Genomic DNA, 21,513 nt, shown 5'->3' with positions numbered 1-21,513 from the left:
TCTAGGCCGATATGGCTAGGAACTTTACTCTCATTCCGGCGTAATAATCAAGGAACTTTGCTGCCGTACCATGGCTGCAGCAGGCGCAATGATATTACGCAGCGCCTGTGACCCCCTGCTTGCACAGGGAGCGTGCCTTAGCAACCATGGAGACATTTGTGAGAGACGCTGCGTAACATCATTGCGCCTGCTTCATAGTACACGATGTAACTACAGAAGAATCAAGTTTTAAATAGGAAAAATATCGAAACTCTTTGGTCATTTTTGAGCGAGATGCTAACGGTCTAATCAGATTGAATGAACTATGCTAAGCTATGCTAAAAGTGGTACCGCCAGACCCGGAGATCGGCTGCATGGATTCGAAAATGGTAAAACTCAACTGTTTAACTATAGGGGAGTTGGAAAATGAGCCTATTTTCAAAAAAAGTGTAGCGTTCCTTTAAGTACTGTTTGTTTTTCCCCTGTTGTTGTTTGATTAATATTAACGACACAGACAGGAGCGGGTATATATTAGGTTGCTTTCACTTTAAGACCTACTGTAATGAGCGGATCCAACACTGACACACTTCCCAAACTTGTTCACTCAAGACATAACCGCCAAGATGGACATGTAGGTATAATTATGTGTGTATTTGACCGTTCAAGAGCAATAAGCCTAGAAATAACAACACATTTCGGTATGCACACGCGAGCGCTGACAGGCGGCAAACACATGCACAGAATCCGCAGCCAGTCGGTCAGTGTGTCAGAGCCGAATTGAGTTTGTGTAGCCTATACAGCGCTTTTATCAACTCCTTTTTTTTTTAGTGCTATCAGGCATGACATACTTTTTATTTGTCATTCATCCATGTCGCGTAATCGCTTTGCCCGCTCCTTGGCACGGATGCGAGACGACAGGTGGGAAAGATTCGCTTTTGCTTTCACACAGACTATGCACAAACCACAGAGCCTACTGTGCATGTACATCGCGCGACGGTCTGAAGGCTATCCTCATGAAAAATAATGCAGTGCAGCTTTTAGGGATTAGGAATTAGGGATAATTCAATTAGATAATATTTATTTTTGTGATTAAAATTATTTTTTGCAATTATTTTGCGGTGAAATGACGAATAATGCAGGATCGAAAAAAAATTATTTTGTTGATTTTGCGTTGTATTCAGCAATCATGGAATCGTGAAAAACTGGAGGGACTGGCAAGTAACTGAGGCTTGAGCCATTGATAGCAGAATAATACAGTTATTAACGCAGTTATTAGAGAGAGAGAGATGAAGCGTATGCGATTACCTGAGTCTGTGCGTCTCTCAACAGTGTTCGGCAGCAGCGTCTCTACTAATAGCGAAACTGTAAGTTTATCTGCTTCAAGAACACGCTAGTGAGAAATGTCATGTAGCTTTTAAGTTGCTAAACTATTTTAAAGGGGTCATGAACATTATTTTATAATATTTCCTGGGGTGCACTTATAATGTTAGTATGATTTTTACATCAAAAATTGTCATAATTTAGAAATAAATGGCTATTTCCTACCCTGATTTTAGCCCTCTGATTTGAACGCTCTGTTTTAAGGGGCGTGTCTGCTGTGAGACTTCAGGGTAAACGGCCACTGCTGTGATTGGCTGACATCTTTGTGGAATCCTTTCAAATACTTGTACCACTTTTTCATTATTACAGCTGTCGAGATTAACGAATCGTGAAAAGTGCTGATTACTGCATTATATTTAGATCTATTCCTGTCACATGGAAGGTTGCAGTGATGAGCACTGAGCAGATGACAGTCTGTTCGTGTGAATGCAGTGATCTCGTCATTGCAATGCAATTTCTGCACTCTCATGAAATGCATTCACCGTAACTAACAATGCAAACACGATGTAGATACAGTAGGAGATTTATTGTGTAGTGTAAGAGCGTCACTGTAACGGGAGTTTTGGCAAGTGTCCAGATAAACTTGCGCTGCGTGATCGACAGCTTCAGCCATTATAAAGAGAGCGTTCTTTGAAGTAAAAATACTAGGATTACACCGCGTTCCAAATTATTATGCAAGTGACATATCAGTAAGATTTCAGTACAATAAACATTCAGATTTTAGTTTTTCTAAGAAAATGTTTGTTTGTTTATTTATCCATGTCTTTTTAGATAACTGGTATCAATCTCAGACAGAATAATTTGCCAGGGCTATGGAAACCCTACTTAGAGGTTGTTCCACATTATTAAGCAAGTCACATTTCTCATGCAATATGGGGAGGAAGAAAGATCTTTCTGAAGATGAAAAGCATGAAATGGTCCAATGTTGTGGAAAACGCATGAAAACAACTAATATTGTGTGAAAACTGAATGGAGATTATCAAATTATCATAAGATTTGAGAGTGATTTAGAGCACAGCAGAACTCGGTCAGATAAAGGCTTATTAATGAAAGTTCATGTCAAAAAAATTAATTGTATTAAAAGGGCAGCTATAAAAAAAGCCAGTGTTGAGCAGCAGTGTCTCTGGAGTCTCAAGAAGCTCTCCATGCAGGCTGGCAGTTGTGCGTAAAGATGCATTTCAGCCACCACTAACCAAACCTCACAAAGAGAAACATTTACAGTGGGTGTAGAAATACATTTTCAAACAGTTTTATTGCTGTAGTGTTTTTTTGCAGCATGGGATAGTGCATAGTGCATTGTATTTCAGAAGGCACTATCCTCCTTTTTATACCATAGCTGAAAATGGCCAGTTATGAACTCCACAAATCTTGCAAAAGTCATTTTAATACCCCCAGAGACCCTAAAGGGACCTTCCATCTCACTTCCCAAAATTCCAGCCTAAATCATCACCCGCTAGCTCCCTGCTGACGTCACAGTCTTGTTGGAACGTGGTGGCCATTCACCACTGTAAATGTTTCTCTTTGTGAGCTTTGGTTTGGAGTGGCTGAAATGCATCTTTACGCACAACTGCCAGCCTGCATGGAGAGCTTCTTGAGACTCCAGAGACACCAGCAGCTTCAAATACCTGTTTGCTGCTCAACACTGGCTTTTTTTTATAGCTGCCCTTTTAATACAATTCATTTTTTTGACATGAACTTTCATTAATAAGCCTTTATCTGACCGAGTTCTTCTGTGCTCTAAATCACTCACAAATCTTATGATAATTCGATAATCTCCATTCACTTTTCACACAATATTAGTTGTTTTCATGCCTTTTGCACAACATTGGACCATTTCATGCTTTTCATCTTCAGAAAGATCTTTCTTCCTCCCCATATTGCATGAGAACTGTGACTTGCTTAATAATGTGGAACAACCTCTAAGTAGGGTTTCCATAGACCTGGCAAATTATTTTGTCTGAGATTGATACCAGTTATCTAAAAAGACATGGATAAATAAACAAACAAACATTTTCTAAGAAAAACTAAAATCTGAATGTTTATTCTACTGAAATCTTACTGATATGTCACTTGCACAATAATTTGGAACGCGGTGTATTCATTATGAATTTAACTGTCATTACCGCACTGCACACCTTAGAACGTTCGACAACCAATCAGATTTAAGCATTCAACAGCCTCGTAGTATAAATTTACTTCATAAATTTATAAAATATAAATAATATTTATTAAATTTAAATATAAAATAAATGAACTAAATTTAAATAAATTTACTTATTAAATAAATGTATTCAATTTAAATAATAAAAATAATAAATAAAATTAAATGTTCATTGAGTTAAATGCAAAAAAAAAAAAAAAAACTTGCTAAATGAAGGAGTTGTGATTGGATTAGAAACAGAGGTGAAGGGCTATGTTTTCCCTCTCGGCTAATTATTACACTGAGGTCAAATCCATTAACATCACGTCAAGTCAATTATAAGCGACATAAAGCGCTCAAACATATCTATAATGAACTTATCGAGAGCAAAAATAAAACATGACACTTACATTTCTCTGACAGCTAATGAAGATTTGCAGATGTAAAACATTTAGCGATTGACTAATACGAGTTTTGCCAATGCAAAACCAGAGTTAGTGGCTGATATAAATAATGAAAATTTGTATTTTGAATTCAAATGAAATTAAAAATATTATAAAATTACATTAAAAAAACACTAGGCAGAATCGATCAATCAATCAGGCAAGTTAATCAGCCAATAATGGCCAAATATCTGCTGAAAAATAAAATCACATTGATTTATCAGTAGTTTACAGTAAATATGATCACTACTGCACTGATGAAAATGCATATGAAATTTATTACTGTCAACTAGTACAGTTTCGCATAAAATGGTGTGCATTCTTCTTGTCTTATAAATGAAAGTGTGTCTGGTATAGAGAGGAAGTGACAGCTGGCACAGAGAAGTAGTAACTCACCCTGACATCTTCGTCCATCTCCCATGAATCCCGGTAAGCAGGAGCAGATGTAGGAAGATCCGCCAGTGTAGCTGCAGCGGGCGCGTTCAGGGATGTCACAGTCATGAGTGCCGGTGCGGCACGGGTCCACAGGACGGTGCACTTCTACAGATTAACACAAGAGAATGGATTAAATAAAACCTTACAGTTATAATCTAGTTCAATCACTTATTATTAGACAGACACATTTTGAAACAGGAGTGTCTGAATATCCCCACAGGAATCATACAAGAGATCTCCATCTTGATTCTCCTAGACAGAAATGAGATTAAAAAGAAAGCAAACTGAGACTTTTGCTGAAGTCTACTGCTTCTTAGATGTTTTAGAGAAAAGACCCCAGTAATCTCACATGCATCTCCTTTAGAGATCTCAACAGTGTCTCAAACTGTGACCCAAAGTCACAGATCTCAATCCTAAACCAAACATTTCTCATCAAAGGATTTGAGCTGCTATTCACATTCATTTTAACATCAATGGCACATCCATTTTAATTTTATATATATATATATATATATATTTATATATTATATAAATATACATGTATACATGTAAATATTTCTTAAATAAATACATGTATGTGTGTGTATTTATACATTCACATAATAAATATACACAGTATACACACATATTTTACGTAAACAAACTTTTATTTTGGATGCGATTAATCGTGATTAATCATTTGACGGCACTAACACACACACACACACTCTACTCACACTCTTTTTATGTTTTTGAAGACTCTTCTGCTCACCAAGACTTCAATTATTTGATCAAAAATACAGTTAAAACAGTAAAATTGTAAAATATTATTACGATTTAAAATAGCTGTTTTCTAAATGAATATATAGTAAAAAGTAATTTATTTCTGTGATCAAAGCTGAATTTTTAGCATCATTACTTTCTGTCTGAAATAAAAATATTTAAATTATCAATATCATGCATTTGTTAGATATTTCAGTAACTGTATTATCACAAGCCAGCTTGTGATGGAATAAAGCTAAAGTAACATTTCTTTCAATTTAATATGTTTAAAATAAGTTAATAAAGACAAATATCACAATGTATTGTATTTGTGAGCAGCTTACATAGACAATTGTGTCATCATACGCTACCGTTTATAAGTTTGGGGTCAGTTTATTTGAGCAAAAATACCGTTAAAAATTGTGAAATATTATTAAAATTTAAAATAGCTGTTTTCTATGTGAATATATGTTAAATTGTGATTTATTCCTGTGATCAAAGTTACATTACTCCAGTCTTCAGTGTCACATGATCCTTCAGAAATCATTCTAATATGATGATTTGCTTCTCAAGTAACATTTCTGATTATTATCAATGTTGAAAACAGTTTTTTTTTTTTTTAATCTTTTTTTTTTTATTTCAGGATTCTTTGATGAATAGAAAGTTCAAAAGAACAGCATTTATTTGAAACAGAAATCTTTACTCTCACTTTTAATCAATTTAATGCATTCAGTTGTGCAGAATAAAAATCTTAATTTCATTTAAAACAGCAGTAGTTTACAAGTTTGGGGTCTATTTAACAATGAATCCTGAAAAAAATGGTTTACACAAAAATATTAAACAGCATATTTTATTCATTACTTAGCACCTTTTAACACAATTTTTATTGTTATTGTATATATTTTTTTCCTGTCATTACTTATTTTGTGTACAATGCTTTCGCATTATTGTATGCAAACATAATCATGCCATAAAGTATTTTAAATTTTTAATTGACTTCTATAAACATTAAGTCATGGTTTACAGGCTAAAATAATGAGAAATAATGAGCTTCAGATGAGTGACACCCTCTATAGGGAGTTTCTCCTGGGTCTTTATCTTCTCAAAAACATCAGAAGTAAGAGATTTTGACTTAAATCTCCATTCACTTTCCATTTATTCTCAATCTTGTCTTGAAAAAACAAAAGCAATCTCATTAAAATCAAGTCTTATGATTTCTTTAGATATTTAATCCATTACTTTTTGGAATGTGGACATTTGATGATGCAAACCGACTGATTTTAGCTTTGTAATCTAAACAGAGGGGGATTCTATCAACAAACAATGATGATGAACACAAACAGACATAAACATGTACTGACTCACGTACCAACACATGTCTGTCCGTCACTAGCGAACTGGAAGCCGTCCTGACACTCGCAGCGAAACGTTCCTGGCTGGTTGTTGCAGATGGCGTTTGGCCCACAGATCTGAGGGGTTTCCCTGCATTCATCGATGTCTAATGAGAACAGGAAAGCAGACTAAACATACTGAACCGGGCTTAAGTGAGGATTTCTTCGACCACTTTAATGCTATCGTAAACAAAAAGACTTCCTTATAGGTCACATTCCCATGGATCCCTAACGATGATACAATCGGTTCTCATAATTGCAGCTTTTTAAGATAACATCCGTCCCGTTTTTGTGTAATTTCCTTTAAGCATCAAGGGATGGGTCACATCCTTAGACGTCTGGGGGAATATTTATGTGGACACGGAGACAATTTTGACGTCTGATTAGAAGATTGCTCTGGAAATGACCCCCTTTAGGAAGACGAGCTGTACTTTCATAGAGAAAATCGAATTCCCTTCGGAAAGAGGCAGATTAGTGGCCGTTTTAGGAGGGAAATTAAATAGGAAATGGTTTTAATTGAAATGATATACTGAGGATAGATATAATTATAGTAAAATCTCAGACTATCCCAGAGCACCGTACCATAGCAGGCGCGTCCGTCTCCAGTAAAGCCTGCGGCACATTCGCATGTGAACTGGTTTCCTTGTCCGGGTCGGCAGACGGCGTTAGTATCGCAGCCGTGTCTGCCAGTGAAGCAGGCGTTCTCTTCCGTCTGTCCACCTGTGGATTTAAGAATCAATTGTTATTTCCACAGATTATGTATACACATTAAACTTAAAGGCGCAATGTGTGTTTTTTCAGCCTGACGCAGTTATCATTTTCACATCCTGCGTCATGTTGTTTAAATAGCAAATGCACTCGTGTCCATCTGTTCGCCCATGGGCGTGCTGGTCTGAAAACGAGGTGTGTACAGGTGCATTGTTGGCGTGTTGCTATTTTGAGGCAACTGACAATGACTGAAAAACCTGGCCTAAAGTCAGTGGCACAGTGTTTGTTCGTTTTTTTGTTATTTAAAGGGCGCATTAGTAATATGTGCCTATAGGCGGGTGCACGACGTGCTACACTCTGCTTGTTACACACAGGGACACAAACATGCCAAATATTAAAAATAAAAGGATTACTCTCTGGAGAACGTTCAGTCTTTCCTCCATGTTAATAGTGAATCCGCCATGGCGCGAGCGCAATGTCATTAATTACTCACCCTCATGTCGTTCCACACCCGTAAGGCCTTCGTTCATCTTCAGAACACAAATTAAGATATTTTTGATAAAATCCGATGGCTCAGTGAGGCCTCCATTGCCAGCAAGATAATTAAAGGGGGGGGTATAATGCTATTTCATGCATTCTGACTTATTTACACTGTTAAAGAGTTGCATTCTCATGCTAAACATGGCCAAAGTTTCAAAACACGAGTTGGACGTATGATGGAGTATTTCTGTGCCAAATATACTACTTCCGGTTGTGGTCATGTTTCGCCAATTTTTTTTCGATTATGGCCTGTATCACGTAATAAAGGGAATTCCTTGTACAGGCACTTCTCCCTGATAAGCGTGCACACACACATCACCCAGAACAAGAGCGAGAGCACGGCCATCAACGCGCTTCGTTCGGGATACGGAAGCCGAGAGATTTTTCAACAATGGCTGTGTCCCAATTCAGGGGCTGCACCCTTTGAAGGCTGCATACATCATCGAGGCAGTCTCATTTAAGAAAAATAACCAGTTAGATTGCAACGTAAGAAAGAGATTACAGTATTTTACACCTCACAATGAATATCAATTTTATTACGGTTACTTTTCTTAAATATGACATCCTTGATGAAGTATGCAGCCTTCAAATGCAACCTGCAGAGGGCGCAGTCTCCGAAATGAGACGCAGCTCCTGTCACCAAAGGAGTGTGTTTTTGCTTGTGAGGGAAAGATTACCTTTTTCAGCTTCCCAAAGAACCCAGCGTTAAGGGAACAGTGGGTGAAGTTTGTTTTCCCGGGGCAGCAGCGGAGTTGTGCACGTATGTTTGTTTGTTCCCGGGATTTTGGTGATGAATGCTTTGTAAACAAGTTCCAGTTCGACGCTGGATTTGCAGATCACGGGTGGTGAGTAAAGCTGCATCAGATGTCTGTGTTTTTTTGGCAATCAGCGCGCAAGTGCGTAAAATGTAAACAACACGAATGTTTTTGTTCCCTTTTTATTTATAATGATGTCACAGCTTACAGACGATCTCTACGCAAAAGCTGCGCACGCTCGTGACTCCTTAGCTCCGCCCACGGCACGCCTCCAGGAGCTCGGCTTTTTTCGGAAAGACTCGGTACAGCGTATCTTTCTTTTATAAATATGATAAAACTAAAGACTTTTCGGAGATATGAAGGATGCATTGTCACTCTATATGTACTCAAGACTAACACGAGATTGGTATAAATTGGTGTGTGTGATACCCCCCCTTTAACACTTTCAATGCCCAGAAAGCTACTAAAGACGTATTTAAAACAGTTCATGTTCAGAGTGTGTATCAAACTGCCAAAGTCACGCCCCCCAGTGGTGATCCATTGAAATTTCAAAACACTTATGACGTAACGAAGCCTTGTTTACTGAAATCATGTGACTTTGGCAGTTTGATACGCGCTCTGAACCACTGATTCAAAACAAAAGATTCGTAAAGCTTCATGAAGCAGTGTTTTGAAATCGCCCATCACTAGATATTGTTGAATAAAGTCATTATTTTGTTTTTTTGGCACACAAAAAGTATTCTCGTCACTTCATAACATTAAAGTTGAACCACTGCAGTCACATGAACTTTTGAATGGATATGAATATGAATGGAGTGGTTTAGTTCAATTTTTTTGAAGAGACTCAATCGCTTTTTATGTTGATCAGACTGAATTTAGGCTCTTATTCACATATAAACATTGATCAGCGAACATAAGCAGAAGCTCAACCGAACTTGAATGACGTGCAAGAACGTGCTGCGTAACCAATGAGAGTCATTCTCGTGTGTTACGCAGCACGTTTAAGCTTCCGGAAGAGGTTTGCTATCACGCGCCATTCAAGTTCGGTTTGCTGATCAATGTTTATATGTGATTATTACACGGCGCTGTGGAATACTTGATTCTGATTGGTCAATGGCGCCATCCAGCGGTATGTTATTCCCCGATAACAACCGCTGAAAACAGTTAACACAGGCTCATCCGGGTTACTGAAGTCTGCAGTGCTATATGCTTGTTAGGAACGGGTTTTCCTCGTGGAAGTTTTGCCTTTGGTGAGCTAATAAAATATTAAAAAGCAGTCAAATTTTGTGTAGTTATTTAATTATGTCATCCGGTATCACGGACTCGCTCTCTCGTTTCATACAAACGCAGCTTGCGACTATTGTTTTGTTCACTGTAATGGATTAAGACAACAAACAGGTACGATTTTAAATCAGTTTAATCTCATATCAATATCTTATCCCCATAATTATTTATGTGGCGAAATGCCGTGTAATATGCTGTATGACTGTACCGTATCTCTTAAATGTGTTTCTGTCTAGTTTGAACTTGCCACGCGAGCAACTGCTCTCTCCACGGAAGCGGACTCAGATCAATATTTCGTGTCTAATTATTTACTTATGTGGCAAGTAGCCGTGTAATAAGCGGGATAATGTACATCCATCCGGTTGTTATCTCAGAATAAACCCCTTTCAGGCTGATACAAGATCACCTGATCACCCTGTCTGGGTTTATTCTGAGATAACAACCGGCTGGATGTACATTATCCCTTACGTAAAAGCCTAAATTCAGTCTGATCATCATAAAAAGCGATCGAGTCTCTTCAAAAAAATTGGACTAAACCACTCAATTCATATGGATTAGTTTTACAATCTCTTTATGAACTTTTTGAAGTGTCAAAGTGGTAGTTGCAAAGGCAGTCATTGGAGCGACAGAAATCTATCAGATTTCATCAAAAATATCTTAATTTGTGTTCTGAAGATGAATGAAAGTCTTATAGGTTTGTAACGACATGAGGGTGAGTAATTAATGACAGAATTTTCATTTTTGGGTGAACTAATCCTTAAATTTAATCGTCAGTAAATCACCTGCAGAAATTTCCACTTCCATCTGTGCGTTTATGGGATTGCGGAAAATTTATTTGCCCTGTTTAGTAAATGTGTAAAATATTTTCTTTCCACTAGTCTGAAACAACATTTTATGAATAGCCCAAAATCTCAAAACTGTCCAGTGCATGAAAAGACAATGTTTTTGCCTGTAGGTCTGTCTGAAAGGTAAAATATTTTTGCAGATCAGCCCTTACCGTTGACGTCTCCAATCTTGTTGCTCATAGCATAACGCAAGAGCTCTGCGTTAAAATCGTACATGACGAACACCTGGTCGACGCTGAGCATCTGTGTGGACGGCACAGCTCTGACGGCTTCATCATGCTGGCAGCCCTGAAACGTGATGGTTTCTCTGAAGTTGTAGCTTCTGCTTTGGGTCGAACCGTCCTGTAGATTGATCACATACTCCCGTGTGGATGAAGAGGTGATCACTGACAGGAAGAGACACACATGGCTTCACAACAGGACTTGAATAGAAAGCATGATAGAAATTACTCATGAGAGACGAGTACATGTGATCTTTGTGAAAATTGTAAAGGCAGTTGATGCATTAGGTAATACGGTATTTTTTAATGTGAATATATAGTAAAAAGTAATTTATTCCTGTGATCAAATCAGAATTTTCAGCATCATTACTCCAGTCTTCAGTGTCACATGATCCTTCAGAAATCATTCTGATATGATGATTTGCTGCTCAAGAAACATTTCTGATTATTATCAATGTTGAAAACAGTTCATATTTTTGTGGAAACCGTGACACATTTTATTTTTAAGGATTCTTTGATGAATATAAAGTTCAAAAGAACAGCATTTATTTGAAATAGAAATCTAGAAATAGAAATGTTTTACTGACCCCAAACTTTTGAACGGTACTGCAAATAGAAATGCATGCATTTCATTTTCTCTTCCAAGCAAACACTGGATGCGCATTAGTTTTATCTGTATATTTTCTCATTCTTGAGCTGTGAATGATGGGAAATCATGCATGTTGGACTCACAGTTGCTGCTGTACTGGTAGATCTCGGTGTAGGGGTCGATCTGAACCGTGGCTCCCTGAGGAACCTCGGGAATCTTTCCTTCAAGTCTGGTGTCAACCATCAGGTGGTCGTGCTCATCGATGCCTTTGAAATCCTGAGAGATGGTCAACCTCTCGCCGCCTGGCTGGAAGGTCACATCGGCCCGACGTATGAACTCTCCGCCTGAGACACAAGTGAAAGATGGGAGTGTGAGGCTGGGTTTCCATCAAACATATCACTGCACTGAAAACAACTCAAACCGACGTGTCAAAGCAAAGAGTGTTTACACATTTTTGCTGAATATCCATTGATTTTAAATGGGATGGTATTCCAGCTATTCTGCACCCTCTCAATGCGCTTTATGTTAAATCTTTAAGTGATCTTACACCCAAATAACTGCTCTTAAAGTAAGTGTGAAAAGCTGTTCACAACCAATTCGACTTATGCAACGAGATGCATTTATGAGAAAACCAGGAAGAGGAAAAATGTATTGAGGGACTTTATCAATTGGCAAATGATTAGATGGTGAAAATATGATCTCTATATAACAGGTGCTTTAAAAATAAGGGGGATTGAAGCCAAAAAGGAAAGTCCTACCTGTATTACTACAGCCTTTTCATATGCATATGTCATAATAGAAAATAAGAGGATAAACTATGAGGATTCAGGAGATATTGCACTATGAAAGAAATACATCTTGTTATCTACGTAAATCAGGGGACCACAACCCTAAAATTTAAAATGCAGCTATTTATTTACATATACTTATTTAGAAAATATTTAGATGGTATTACATAAGGATATGATTTGTTTTACTCACTATAGTACTGTACTGTTAGATGTATTATTTATTTGTTTGTTTATTGTAATCACATTTTCAATTATTTATTTAATCTTGTTTTTTTAATATTATGCAAATAAATAATAAAAAAACAAGATTAAATAAATACATTTTTAAATGAATAAATAAATAATTGAAAACGTTTAACGTCTAAACTTTTCCATGTATTCCTTAGCACTGAAAACTATGGAAGCTTGTTTCTGCCACAGTTATTTGCAACTTTTTATCTTACATTTCTGACTTTATACCTTGCATTTCACACAATTCTGAGAAAAACAAAAGTTTGTTTTTTCCAGAATTGTGAGATAAACTCGCAATTGTGAGGTATAAAACCTAAATTGTGAGATATAAACCTGCAATTTGGAGAAAAAGTCAGAATTATGAGATAAAATGTCGCAATTACCTTTTTTAATTTTTTTATTCCATGTTTCAAAAAAGCTTCCATAGAAAAACCCTGATTTAAATAACATTTCCTTTTCATTGTTTTCATTTATAATACTTTATATATATATATATATATATATGACAGAAAATAAAAACTTTATATAAACATTTGATATAATACTTATACCACTTTAACATTTAAAGTGAGATCAATCTCACCGATGATGCTGAAGCCATTCTTAAAGCCGGGCTGCTGAAGTGCAAAAGCCCATCCGATGACTCCTGCGACGGACGACAGCGGCTGAAGAGAGAAGCCAACGATCGGAGAAATGGCGCTGATGGCCACATAGGCTCTGCCATCGTTGACCACCACATACGAATGGAGATCGTTACTGGCGAAGTCCACGGGCACCGGAGAGTTTCCCACAAACACCCTGCCGCTCACTTTACCATTCATCCTCTGAGGGACACCTGGAAAAGATAATTCAGATCTCATTAGGATCGAGGCTTACACTGAACCCAACACAGTGCCAAATCAGTTTACAATATAAAAGTAACAAAAATGTCCTTTAATAGATTTCAAACATTAATATTACCATAAATGGCATTGACTAAAAAATATGATTGAGATGGAGAAAATTACATTTTTGACAACAGCAGATGTGCGTTTACCAGCACAACACAGTTATTATTGTATTAGTTTAAATTGTATTAAATAACATATTCATTTTTGGCCCAAAATATGACACAGACATTGATGTCAGCAACTAATTATATCTGAAACTTTGTATATTCCAATCCAGAGTTGATGAAAAGCTACTAATTATCATAAAAATGTTGCTTTTTTATTTTATTTTATCATCATCATATTATTATTATCATTAAATGTAAGTGTTGTTATGTAATTATCATTTTTCTGTTTATAAAAAGGCATAATAAAAACAATTATTAAAAATATATAAAAATAAAAATACATAACTTTAAAATAAAATAAAAAGTAAAATTATTTTCATGTAAACCGGATTAATGATATTTATTATTATAAATTATATATGTATTATTAAATTATTATATATTATTCTATTAAAATGAACATAATATAAAGTAATAAAAATGACAAAAACAACAAAATTACTAAAACTAACTAAAACGTATAAAATATAAAAAAATAAAAATTATTTCAAAATATTAAGATACTAAATGATACTACACTGATACTAAATAACACTGTTGTGAACATGAATGTGTTATTAAATTATTGAAATATTAGAATCTCAGATGGGACTTCAATAAATTATTTTATCTCAAAGGGATTCAGCTAATCTCTGCTCTAATCTATTTATTTTGCTGTCCTAAATATACTTGATTATTTGCATTAAATATTCACATTTTGACAGGCTGTCAGTGATCATAACTCATCATATGAAAACAATTCTATAATAGAAATGAAGTCCATTAGAGAGAGGCATTACCATCAGATACACACTGAATCCCATTGCCGTAGTATCCAGGCTTACACTTGCAGCATCGTCCACTTGGATAATTCCTACATTCACCAAATTTGGAGCATTTGTGACCGCCACATTCCCCAGGGTTGTATGTAAATACTGCACGCAAAGAATAAGACAAAAACAATAGTCATTTGGACTCAATAAAAGTTGTTCACTGTTCTAGTAAATAAATCACTCATGCTGACCGTCAACCTCGATGTTGTCATCTTCAATTTCAACGACCTCTGGATCTTGAGGTGTGAACTGAACCGTGTGCACTTGAAGGGGAACAGGGTGTTCTGGACGGTGGTAAACTCCATCCAGGTTCTCCTGTTGGGGATTAGGATACACCTGGTGTTGCTGGCTGTGTGTTCTTGTGCTCTTAAAAGCGTGGGAGTCCAAGGGCAGGTCTGGCACTTCTCCAGGGGCAACGTTCGTGAAGTGAGGGAACGTTCCGAATTCATACACCCACACGCCGCGCCTTCCGGAGTTAGTCTGCCTGGAAAACACATTCAACACCAGTATGGGAAAATGTGGTTGAAGTACATTGGCACTGCTAAATAGTGGACAATCACCTAAAAATTAAAATCCAGTCATTATTTCCTCGACCTTATGTTGTTCCAAACCATTATGCTGTTATTTATTTTCTGTGGAGTATAAATAGAAAAATCTTCATATAGCTCTTTTCTTTCAGTGACTGCATCTGTCAAGCTCCAAAAAGTACAAAAACTACCATAAGGCTCAATAAAAGTAGACCACACTGCAAAAAAAAAAAAAAAAAAGATTTTCTTACTGTCTTGTTTTCCATTATAAATATTTAAAAATTCTTAAATCGAGATACTTTTATTTGAGAAGCAAAATGACTTAAGATATTAAAGGGGTCATGAACTGTGTTGTTTTATTGTTTTATAATGTTTCCTGGGGTGCACTTATAATATTAGTATGCTTTTTACATCAAAAATAGTCATAGTTTAGAAATAAAAGGCATTTTCCCTACCCTGATTTTAGCCCTCTGATCTGAACGCTCTGTTTTAAGGGGCGTGTCTGCTGTGAGACTTCAGTGTAAACGCCCACTGCTGTGATTGGCTGACATTTTTCCATTTGAAATAGCTCAGTATTACTCTCTTGAAAACTTTTAGCATGTTTTTACTATTACAGCTCTCAAGGTTAACTAATCGTGAAAAATGTTGATTATAGCATTACATTTAGATCTATGGCATTATATTTAGATTGTGGCATGAAAGGTTGCAGTGATGAACATTGTAGTCGATCACAGACATGTTGTTGAGCACATGAATGCAGTGATCTCGTCACTAACGAATGCTTTCATCATAACTAACAGTGCAAACGTGATGTAACTAAGAGATTCGTTGAATAAAACGGGAGTTTTGGCGCGAGTCCAGAACTCAGTCACTGATAAACTCATGCTGTTTGATTGACAGCTCCAGCAATTGTAAAGGGAGCGTTCTTTGATCGCTTTCTATATAATTTAATCACCATTTAAATAACAGATTATTTTTATCCTACTATAAGAAACAATGTGAAGTTGAGCGTTTAGTCACTGATTTGATTTACTGACACATAAAGATCATCTGACTGTACATGAATCATTAATATCAGATCAGGCATTAGAATTAACACAGTTACTGACATGTTGTTGCATTACTGTCAAGTTCATATCGTAAAAGTCCGTTTGCAAAGCCTGTGCCGAAATGCGGTTGATTTACCAAAGAATCCACAGTGAAATGTACCGAATACAAATAAATAAAGCTCAACTGAGACATTCACATTGTTGAAAATAAATAGCCATATTCCTAACATTAGGATCCTTTGAAAGGTAATGTTATTTTAGTCCTGTATCGCTCTTCTCTCCTCGTCATCTCACTAACACACCAGTGGGCGGGGCTAAAATTGCAATGATGAAGTAGGCGTTGATTTCTTCTGTGGAGGCGGAGTTTCACCTATCTATAGACACATTCCAGGATCAGTCGTTCGCTGGGCCTGGTGTCAGTAAAAGCTTTTATTGGACTAACAAGGAAGTTTATGACCTCTTCTATATCAAAAGCTCAAAGAAAAGTTGATTTCTCAATTCATGAAATCATTTTTCAAACTCTATACCGCAAGGCATTTGAAGTTTTATGTGAGGAATAGATGTTATAGTCTGCAGCTCTCAAATCTCATTCTACATCCGTCACATGGACTACTTTTATGATTAGTTTAAGTCAAGTCACCTTCCTTTATAAAGCGCTTAATACAATACAGATGGTTTCAAATCAGCTTTACAGGGAAAAACAGGAAAATAATGATCAATGATGCAAACAGAATTAAATTCTGCTGTAAGCAGCTCTTAAAAAACAAAAGTGTCATTATTCAGATGAAGTCAGTTCAGTGTTGATTCAGTTCAGTTCAATAACTGTGTAAAGTTAAGAATATGGTGTTTCAATATGGTGTTTTCTGGTCATTTTTGGAGCTGGAGACATGGTCAATATGATCTAATTGTATAGAAAAGAATAGCATGAAGCTTCATCATAATGTCTGCTTTTTGGAACATCAAAGAGAGTAAATGATGACAATATTTATGGTGAAGTGTCCTTATAAGACCAACACAAACAGCAACCGAACTTACTCAGCTAAGTTCTTGACCGATGCCTCTGTGTCATCTGTGATGCGATAGTACGGTCCTTGCTTCTTAGTTAAGAGTAAGAATGTCTCCTGTCCTTTACTGAAGCCGGCGTGCATCGTGTAGCCGCTGCCTGTGCTCTGGAACTGCATCGCCTCTCTCGGGTAGAGGAGTATCGCATAGGACATTGTTTCCACTGAAGCAATGACCAGTTGAAACGTATTCCGCTATGAGGTAAAACAACATGATTTATTAACTCTGCATTTTTATACTATCATTTGAATCCATCTGAATCCATGACACATACAGCAATCTGCAACAGCAAAGCCGTCGGAAGTCATTCATTTTCGATTAGAGATTTGATTTAAAAATTTTTTATTGTAGTTAGTTGCCAAGGCAATATTTCGCATTTTCATTTAGTTTAAAGGGGACCTATAATGCCCCTTTCACAAGATGTAATATAAGTCTCTGGTGTACCCAGAATGTGTCTGTGAAGTTTCAGCTCAAAATACCCCACAGATCATTTATTATAGCTTGTCAAATTTGCCCCTATTTGGGTGTGAGCAAAAACACGCCATTTTTGTGTGTGTTAATTTTAATGCAAATGAGCTGCTGCTCCCGGCCCCCTTTCCAGAAGAGGGCGGAGCTTTAACAGCTCACGCTTCGGTTGCTCAACAACAACAAAGCTGGAGAATCTCACGCAGCCAAAATGAGGATTGTCAGTAACGGTGTTCAGCCTTACATTGTTCAAACCGGAGTCGACACTGATGGAGAGACTCAGGAAGAAGTTACAACTTATAGAATGAAACTGGACGTTTCTGAATGGTTAGTGGATAAATTTATGTAGTTGCTGTGGAGTTGATTCATCACACACACACATACATATATATACAAACTTTTACGTTAGATGTGATTAATTGTGATTGTGAAAGTGATTGAGAATCACTTTGACAGCACTAATAAAACTATAATAGTATATTAATTACACTAACACAGGAGTTTTTCCACTTGTTTTTAACTCTAACAAAAATGCAAGGCGACCAGCAGTAGGAACGAACAATACCTTCATTAAAAAACACATGATTAAATCACTGTATGTGTGAATGGCCCACAGATAAACTGAACCTCACTCTTCCGTTGTGTTCCAGACCATCTCCTCTGCTCTCAGCCCTATGAGAGGCCACATCCACCCATGTGACCACCAGAGCGTGGATGGGATTTACTGTATCATCCTCAGGAAAGGCTCTGTTGATTTGATCAGCCGCCTGTTGGAGAAGAGCTGGATTGGAGTCCTGGCGGAAGAAGACCTTTCCTACTCCGTCGCTGGTGTCCAGGTCGCCTTGTAGAGCAGCGATCATCTTAAAACTGGCCGGCATGTTGCCGAGGTACTGTGATTCTCCTGTAGGCTTCTCCAGGGCAACAAATCCATTGGTGTTGATCTAGATGTGAGATATAATAGTAATAATAAAATGACAGAAGTAGATACTGATAGGAATCAATAACCATAACTAAAATATTAAAACACAATGATGTTTGGTTCTGTAAATGTTTTTGAACTACTGCTGTCAAATCGATTAATTGTGATTAAACACATCTAACATAAAAGTTTGTAAATTGTAAATATATATATATGTGTGTGTGCGTGTGTGTGTGCATATATATATACATATATATACACACACACACACTTTTATGTTAAATGCGATTAATCGCGATTAATCGGTTTGACAGCACTAGCTATTATGAACATTTGCATTCTTTAGTATTGACAGATTACAATACTAAAATGCATCCTGACTAAATTTACAGCACCACTGCAAATGACACTGTTTTGTCTGAGTTATTGGATGTTATGAGAGAGAAAGACTGAATGCTGAAACATAATACAATGACAGTGACATCTTTCAGTTGCTTTGTTTTTGTTAGTTGCACGAAACAACAAACAAACAGCGTGACCAGTATAGTCCGATTCACAAACAAATTCACTAGTTTAATTGTTCAGTGTTTTTCACAATACATAAAGCAGCTTTACAGAAAATGCTTGTTTCAGATGACTCTTATGAACAAGTTAGTTTTGATAAATCTGTCGTTAGATAACAGTTCATTTGAAATTTATTGATTAATATATAAATCAATTAATTAAATAATGACACACTCTAAGAATAAAAGGTTCTACGTAGAACTTTAAAGGGTTTCATATATAGAACCTTTTTAGGGTTCCCATCACAGGATCCATTATATGGATTTAGTTTTTAGTGAATTATTTTATTTTGATTCATTTTTATTTTTATTCAATTTTGTGCAGCTCATAAACATAGAACCTTATTGGTATAAGTAAGCAATAAGGTACGAGAGGTTGTGCTGTATCGTGAACGGCTGAAGGGCGTTGTTAGACGTGAAGCAGAGTGCCTGCAACCCCTTCAGCCGTGACTTATTCACGATATAGCACTAGCCTCGAGTACCTTATTGCTTTTATAAAACGGTTACCACACAATACAAATATTAAAGCCAGACATATGTATTAATGCAACTTTCATGAAGTAAAATCACTAAAAGCCTTCCTTCCGCTGGAACAAAAATAGTCCCTGACCGTGAACAGCAACAGAAGTTACATTATTATGCCATTAGATGGCGGCAAAGACTGTTTTTTATGAGTGTCTCAGTCAGTAGCGAAGACTTTTACATTGAAAAGACTGAACTGTTGTGAACACGGAACAAGACGCAACTGACAAATGCTTTGACTAGCGCTGTCAGTCACGGGAAAACCCCTTAACTGTTAAAAGGACAAGATATTGCATCGGACATTTAAACAGATTTTTTATTATGAACATAGGACTGACCTGAAGGAAAATGCTAAATCTGAATGCAGGTAATAAACTCGCTCACTCGATCTCTTTCTCACAATACTCTTCTACATAATACAGAAAGATTCAATGAACAATATCAATTGAGAACTAACAGTTTACGTTGCTAAGGGTGTTGTGTACTGATACACAGAACCGTTTGGTGAAGCGGTCATAGCCGTGTTTTATCATGAATAAAACACAGCTATTGACCAATCAGAATCAAGGACAGGAACTAACCATTTTATAAAGGGTTCTTTAAAACTGAGTCAAGAACCATAGAGTTCTATATAGAACCCCATTGAACCCTTTTTTCCCAGGAGTGATGCTACTACACTAAATGTGTCAAAAAACATAGTATTGTTTTTGTTTAGTTTTGTTTATATTATTAGGCTCAATTGTTAGTAGGGATGCACGATATATTGGCCACCATATCGGTATCAGCCAATATATGTTGATTTTTAATTTTATCGTTATCGGCCTGATAAGAAAATTTGGCTGATATATTAAAGCTCATAAATAATAGATTACTTCCTTCAGCTGAGACACTTCAGATGTGCACTGTTCACCATGATGGTTTTGAATTGCTTGAAATATGATTGGAATCACTTCAAAAAGGGAAATACAGTTAAGTACAACATACAGCACAAGTCTGTCATATCGGCTACATAAAATTATAATGAGAACATCATTATAATTGTGTGCTTGGGACATGGCTTTTAATGTTTTTTTATGGCCATTGTTTTTGTAATTAGGCTCTCAAAAATTACATAAAAATTCAGATTTAGATTTATCGGCCAATATATTGGTTACCGGCTTTCAAATATAAACAATTATCGGTTATCGGTATGGAGCGACATGAGGGTGAGTAATTAATGACAGAAATTTCATTTTGGGGTGAACTAACTAATTTAATAATGTTTAATAAAATAATAATATACACTCACATGTGTAGAAAAGGGCTATAAGTTCTCTATTTTTCTCATGCTACTGAAAACCTTTATATAAAAAGAGCAAATACTGAGTCCCTCTTCAAATGTGCACTAAAATCAACAGAAAGAGTTGGTGTTTGTAGTGGTTTAGGGAATAAAGTCCATTGCCAAACACCCACATATGCACACACACAGTGTAAAAACACAGAAACTATTCTTAAAAAAATAAAACATTACTCTGAACTTGCAAAATGACATCAAAATGCACATTTTAAACTGATGATTCTGATTTATTTTGTAGACCACAGGATATCAAAGAAGACAAAGCCTCCAGTGTTTCAGATATGTCTCTAATATAAAGTGAAAATATTTTGTTACTCTGATAGTCCAGCATCCAAATCCTCAGAGCATATTCAGCATAGACAAAATGAAATAATCTTAGGTGATCATGGTCTTATTCTTGACCAGATTCACTGATTCTGTCTCATAGCTACCCAAGAGCAACGTCACCCAAGAGAATTACAAACATAATGACTGTTTTCAAAGAGGTTTCCGGGTGGGTCATCCTGGTATTGTTCACCTATTGTTTCATGAATACTCTGTACGTCAATATATGTTCACATACCGCAAGTTGCTTTGGATAAAAATGCTTGCTAAATGCATAAATGTAGGCAACATGTTAATACTGTTTTTGCTGCATACTATATAGGGCTCTATTCAGGCACAGGAACGGTATTTAAACTCTTCTGGAAATTAACCTACATATGGTTTAATTATAGTTAATAACAGAT

At 36.4% G+C, this 21,513-nt stretch overlaps 1 protein-coding gene across 1 annotated transcript in view; it reads right to left on the bottom strand.

Annotated features, from left to right (window-relative positions):
- nid1a (nidogen 1a) overlaps window positions 1-21,513 on the bottom strand; it is a 47,900-nt gene that overhangs the window by 24,558 nt on the left and 1,829 nt on the right. Inside the window, exons 2-11 of the mRNA XM_051915782.1 lie at window positions 18,078-18,386; window positions 16,954-17,174; window positions 14,534-14,826; window positions 14,310-14,444; window positions 13,057-13,308; window positions 11,595-11,795; window positions 10,794-11,027; window positions 7,092-7,229; window positions 6,488-6,616; window positions 4,339-4,482 (exon numbers count right to left, since the gene is read on the bottom strand). Coding sequence (XP_051771742.1) covers window positions 4,339-4,482; window positions 6,488-6,616; window positions 7,092-7,229; window positions 10,794-11,027; window positions 11,595-11,795; window positions 13,057-13,308; window positions 14,310-14,444; window positions 14,534-14,826; window positions 16,954-17,174; window positions 18,078-18,386 — 2,056 coding nt within the window. The remainder of the gene's footprint in view (window positions 1-4,338; window positions 4,483-6,487; window positions 6,617-7,091; window positions 7,230-10,793; window positions 11,028-11,594; window positions 11,796-13,056; window positions 13,309-14,309; window positions 14,445-14,533; window positions 14,827-16,953; window positions 17,175-18,077; window positions 18,387-21,513) is intronic.

The sequence above is a fragment of the Ctenopharyngodon idella genome, chromosome 13 (assembly GCF_019924925.1).
Source record: "Ctenopharyngodon idella isolate HZGC_01 chromosome 13, HZGC01, whole genome shotgun sequence".
Classification (NCBI taxonomy): domain Eukaryota; kingdom Metazoa; phylum Chordata; class Actinopteri; order Cypriniformes; family Xenocyprididae; genus Ctenopharyngodon; species Ctenopharyngodon idella.
The sequence above is the reverse complement of the archived record's forward strand: the minus strand, read 5'-3'. Positions and strand labels throughout refer to the sequence as shown.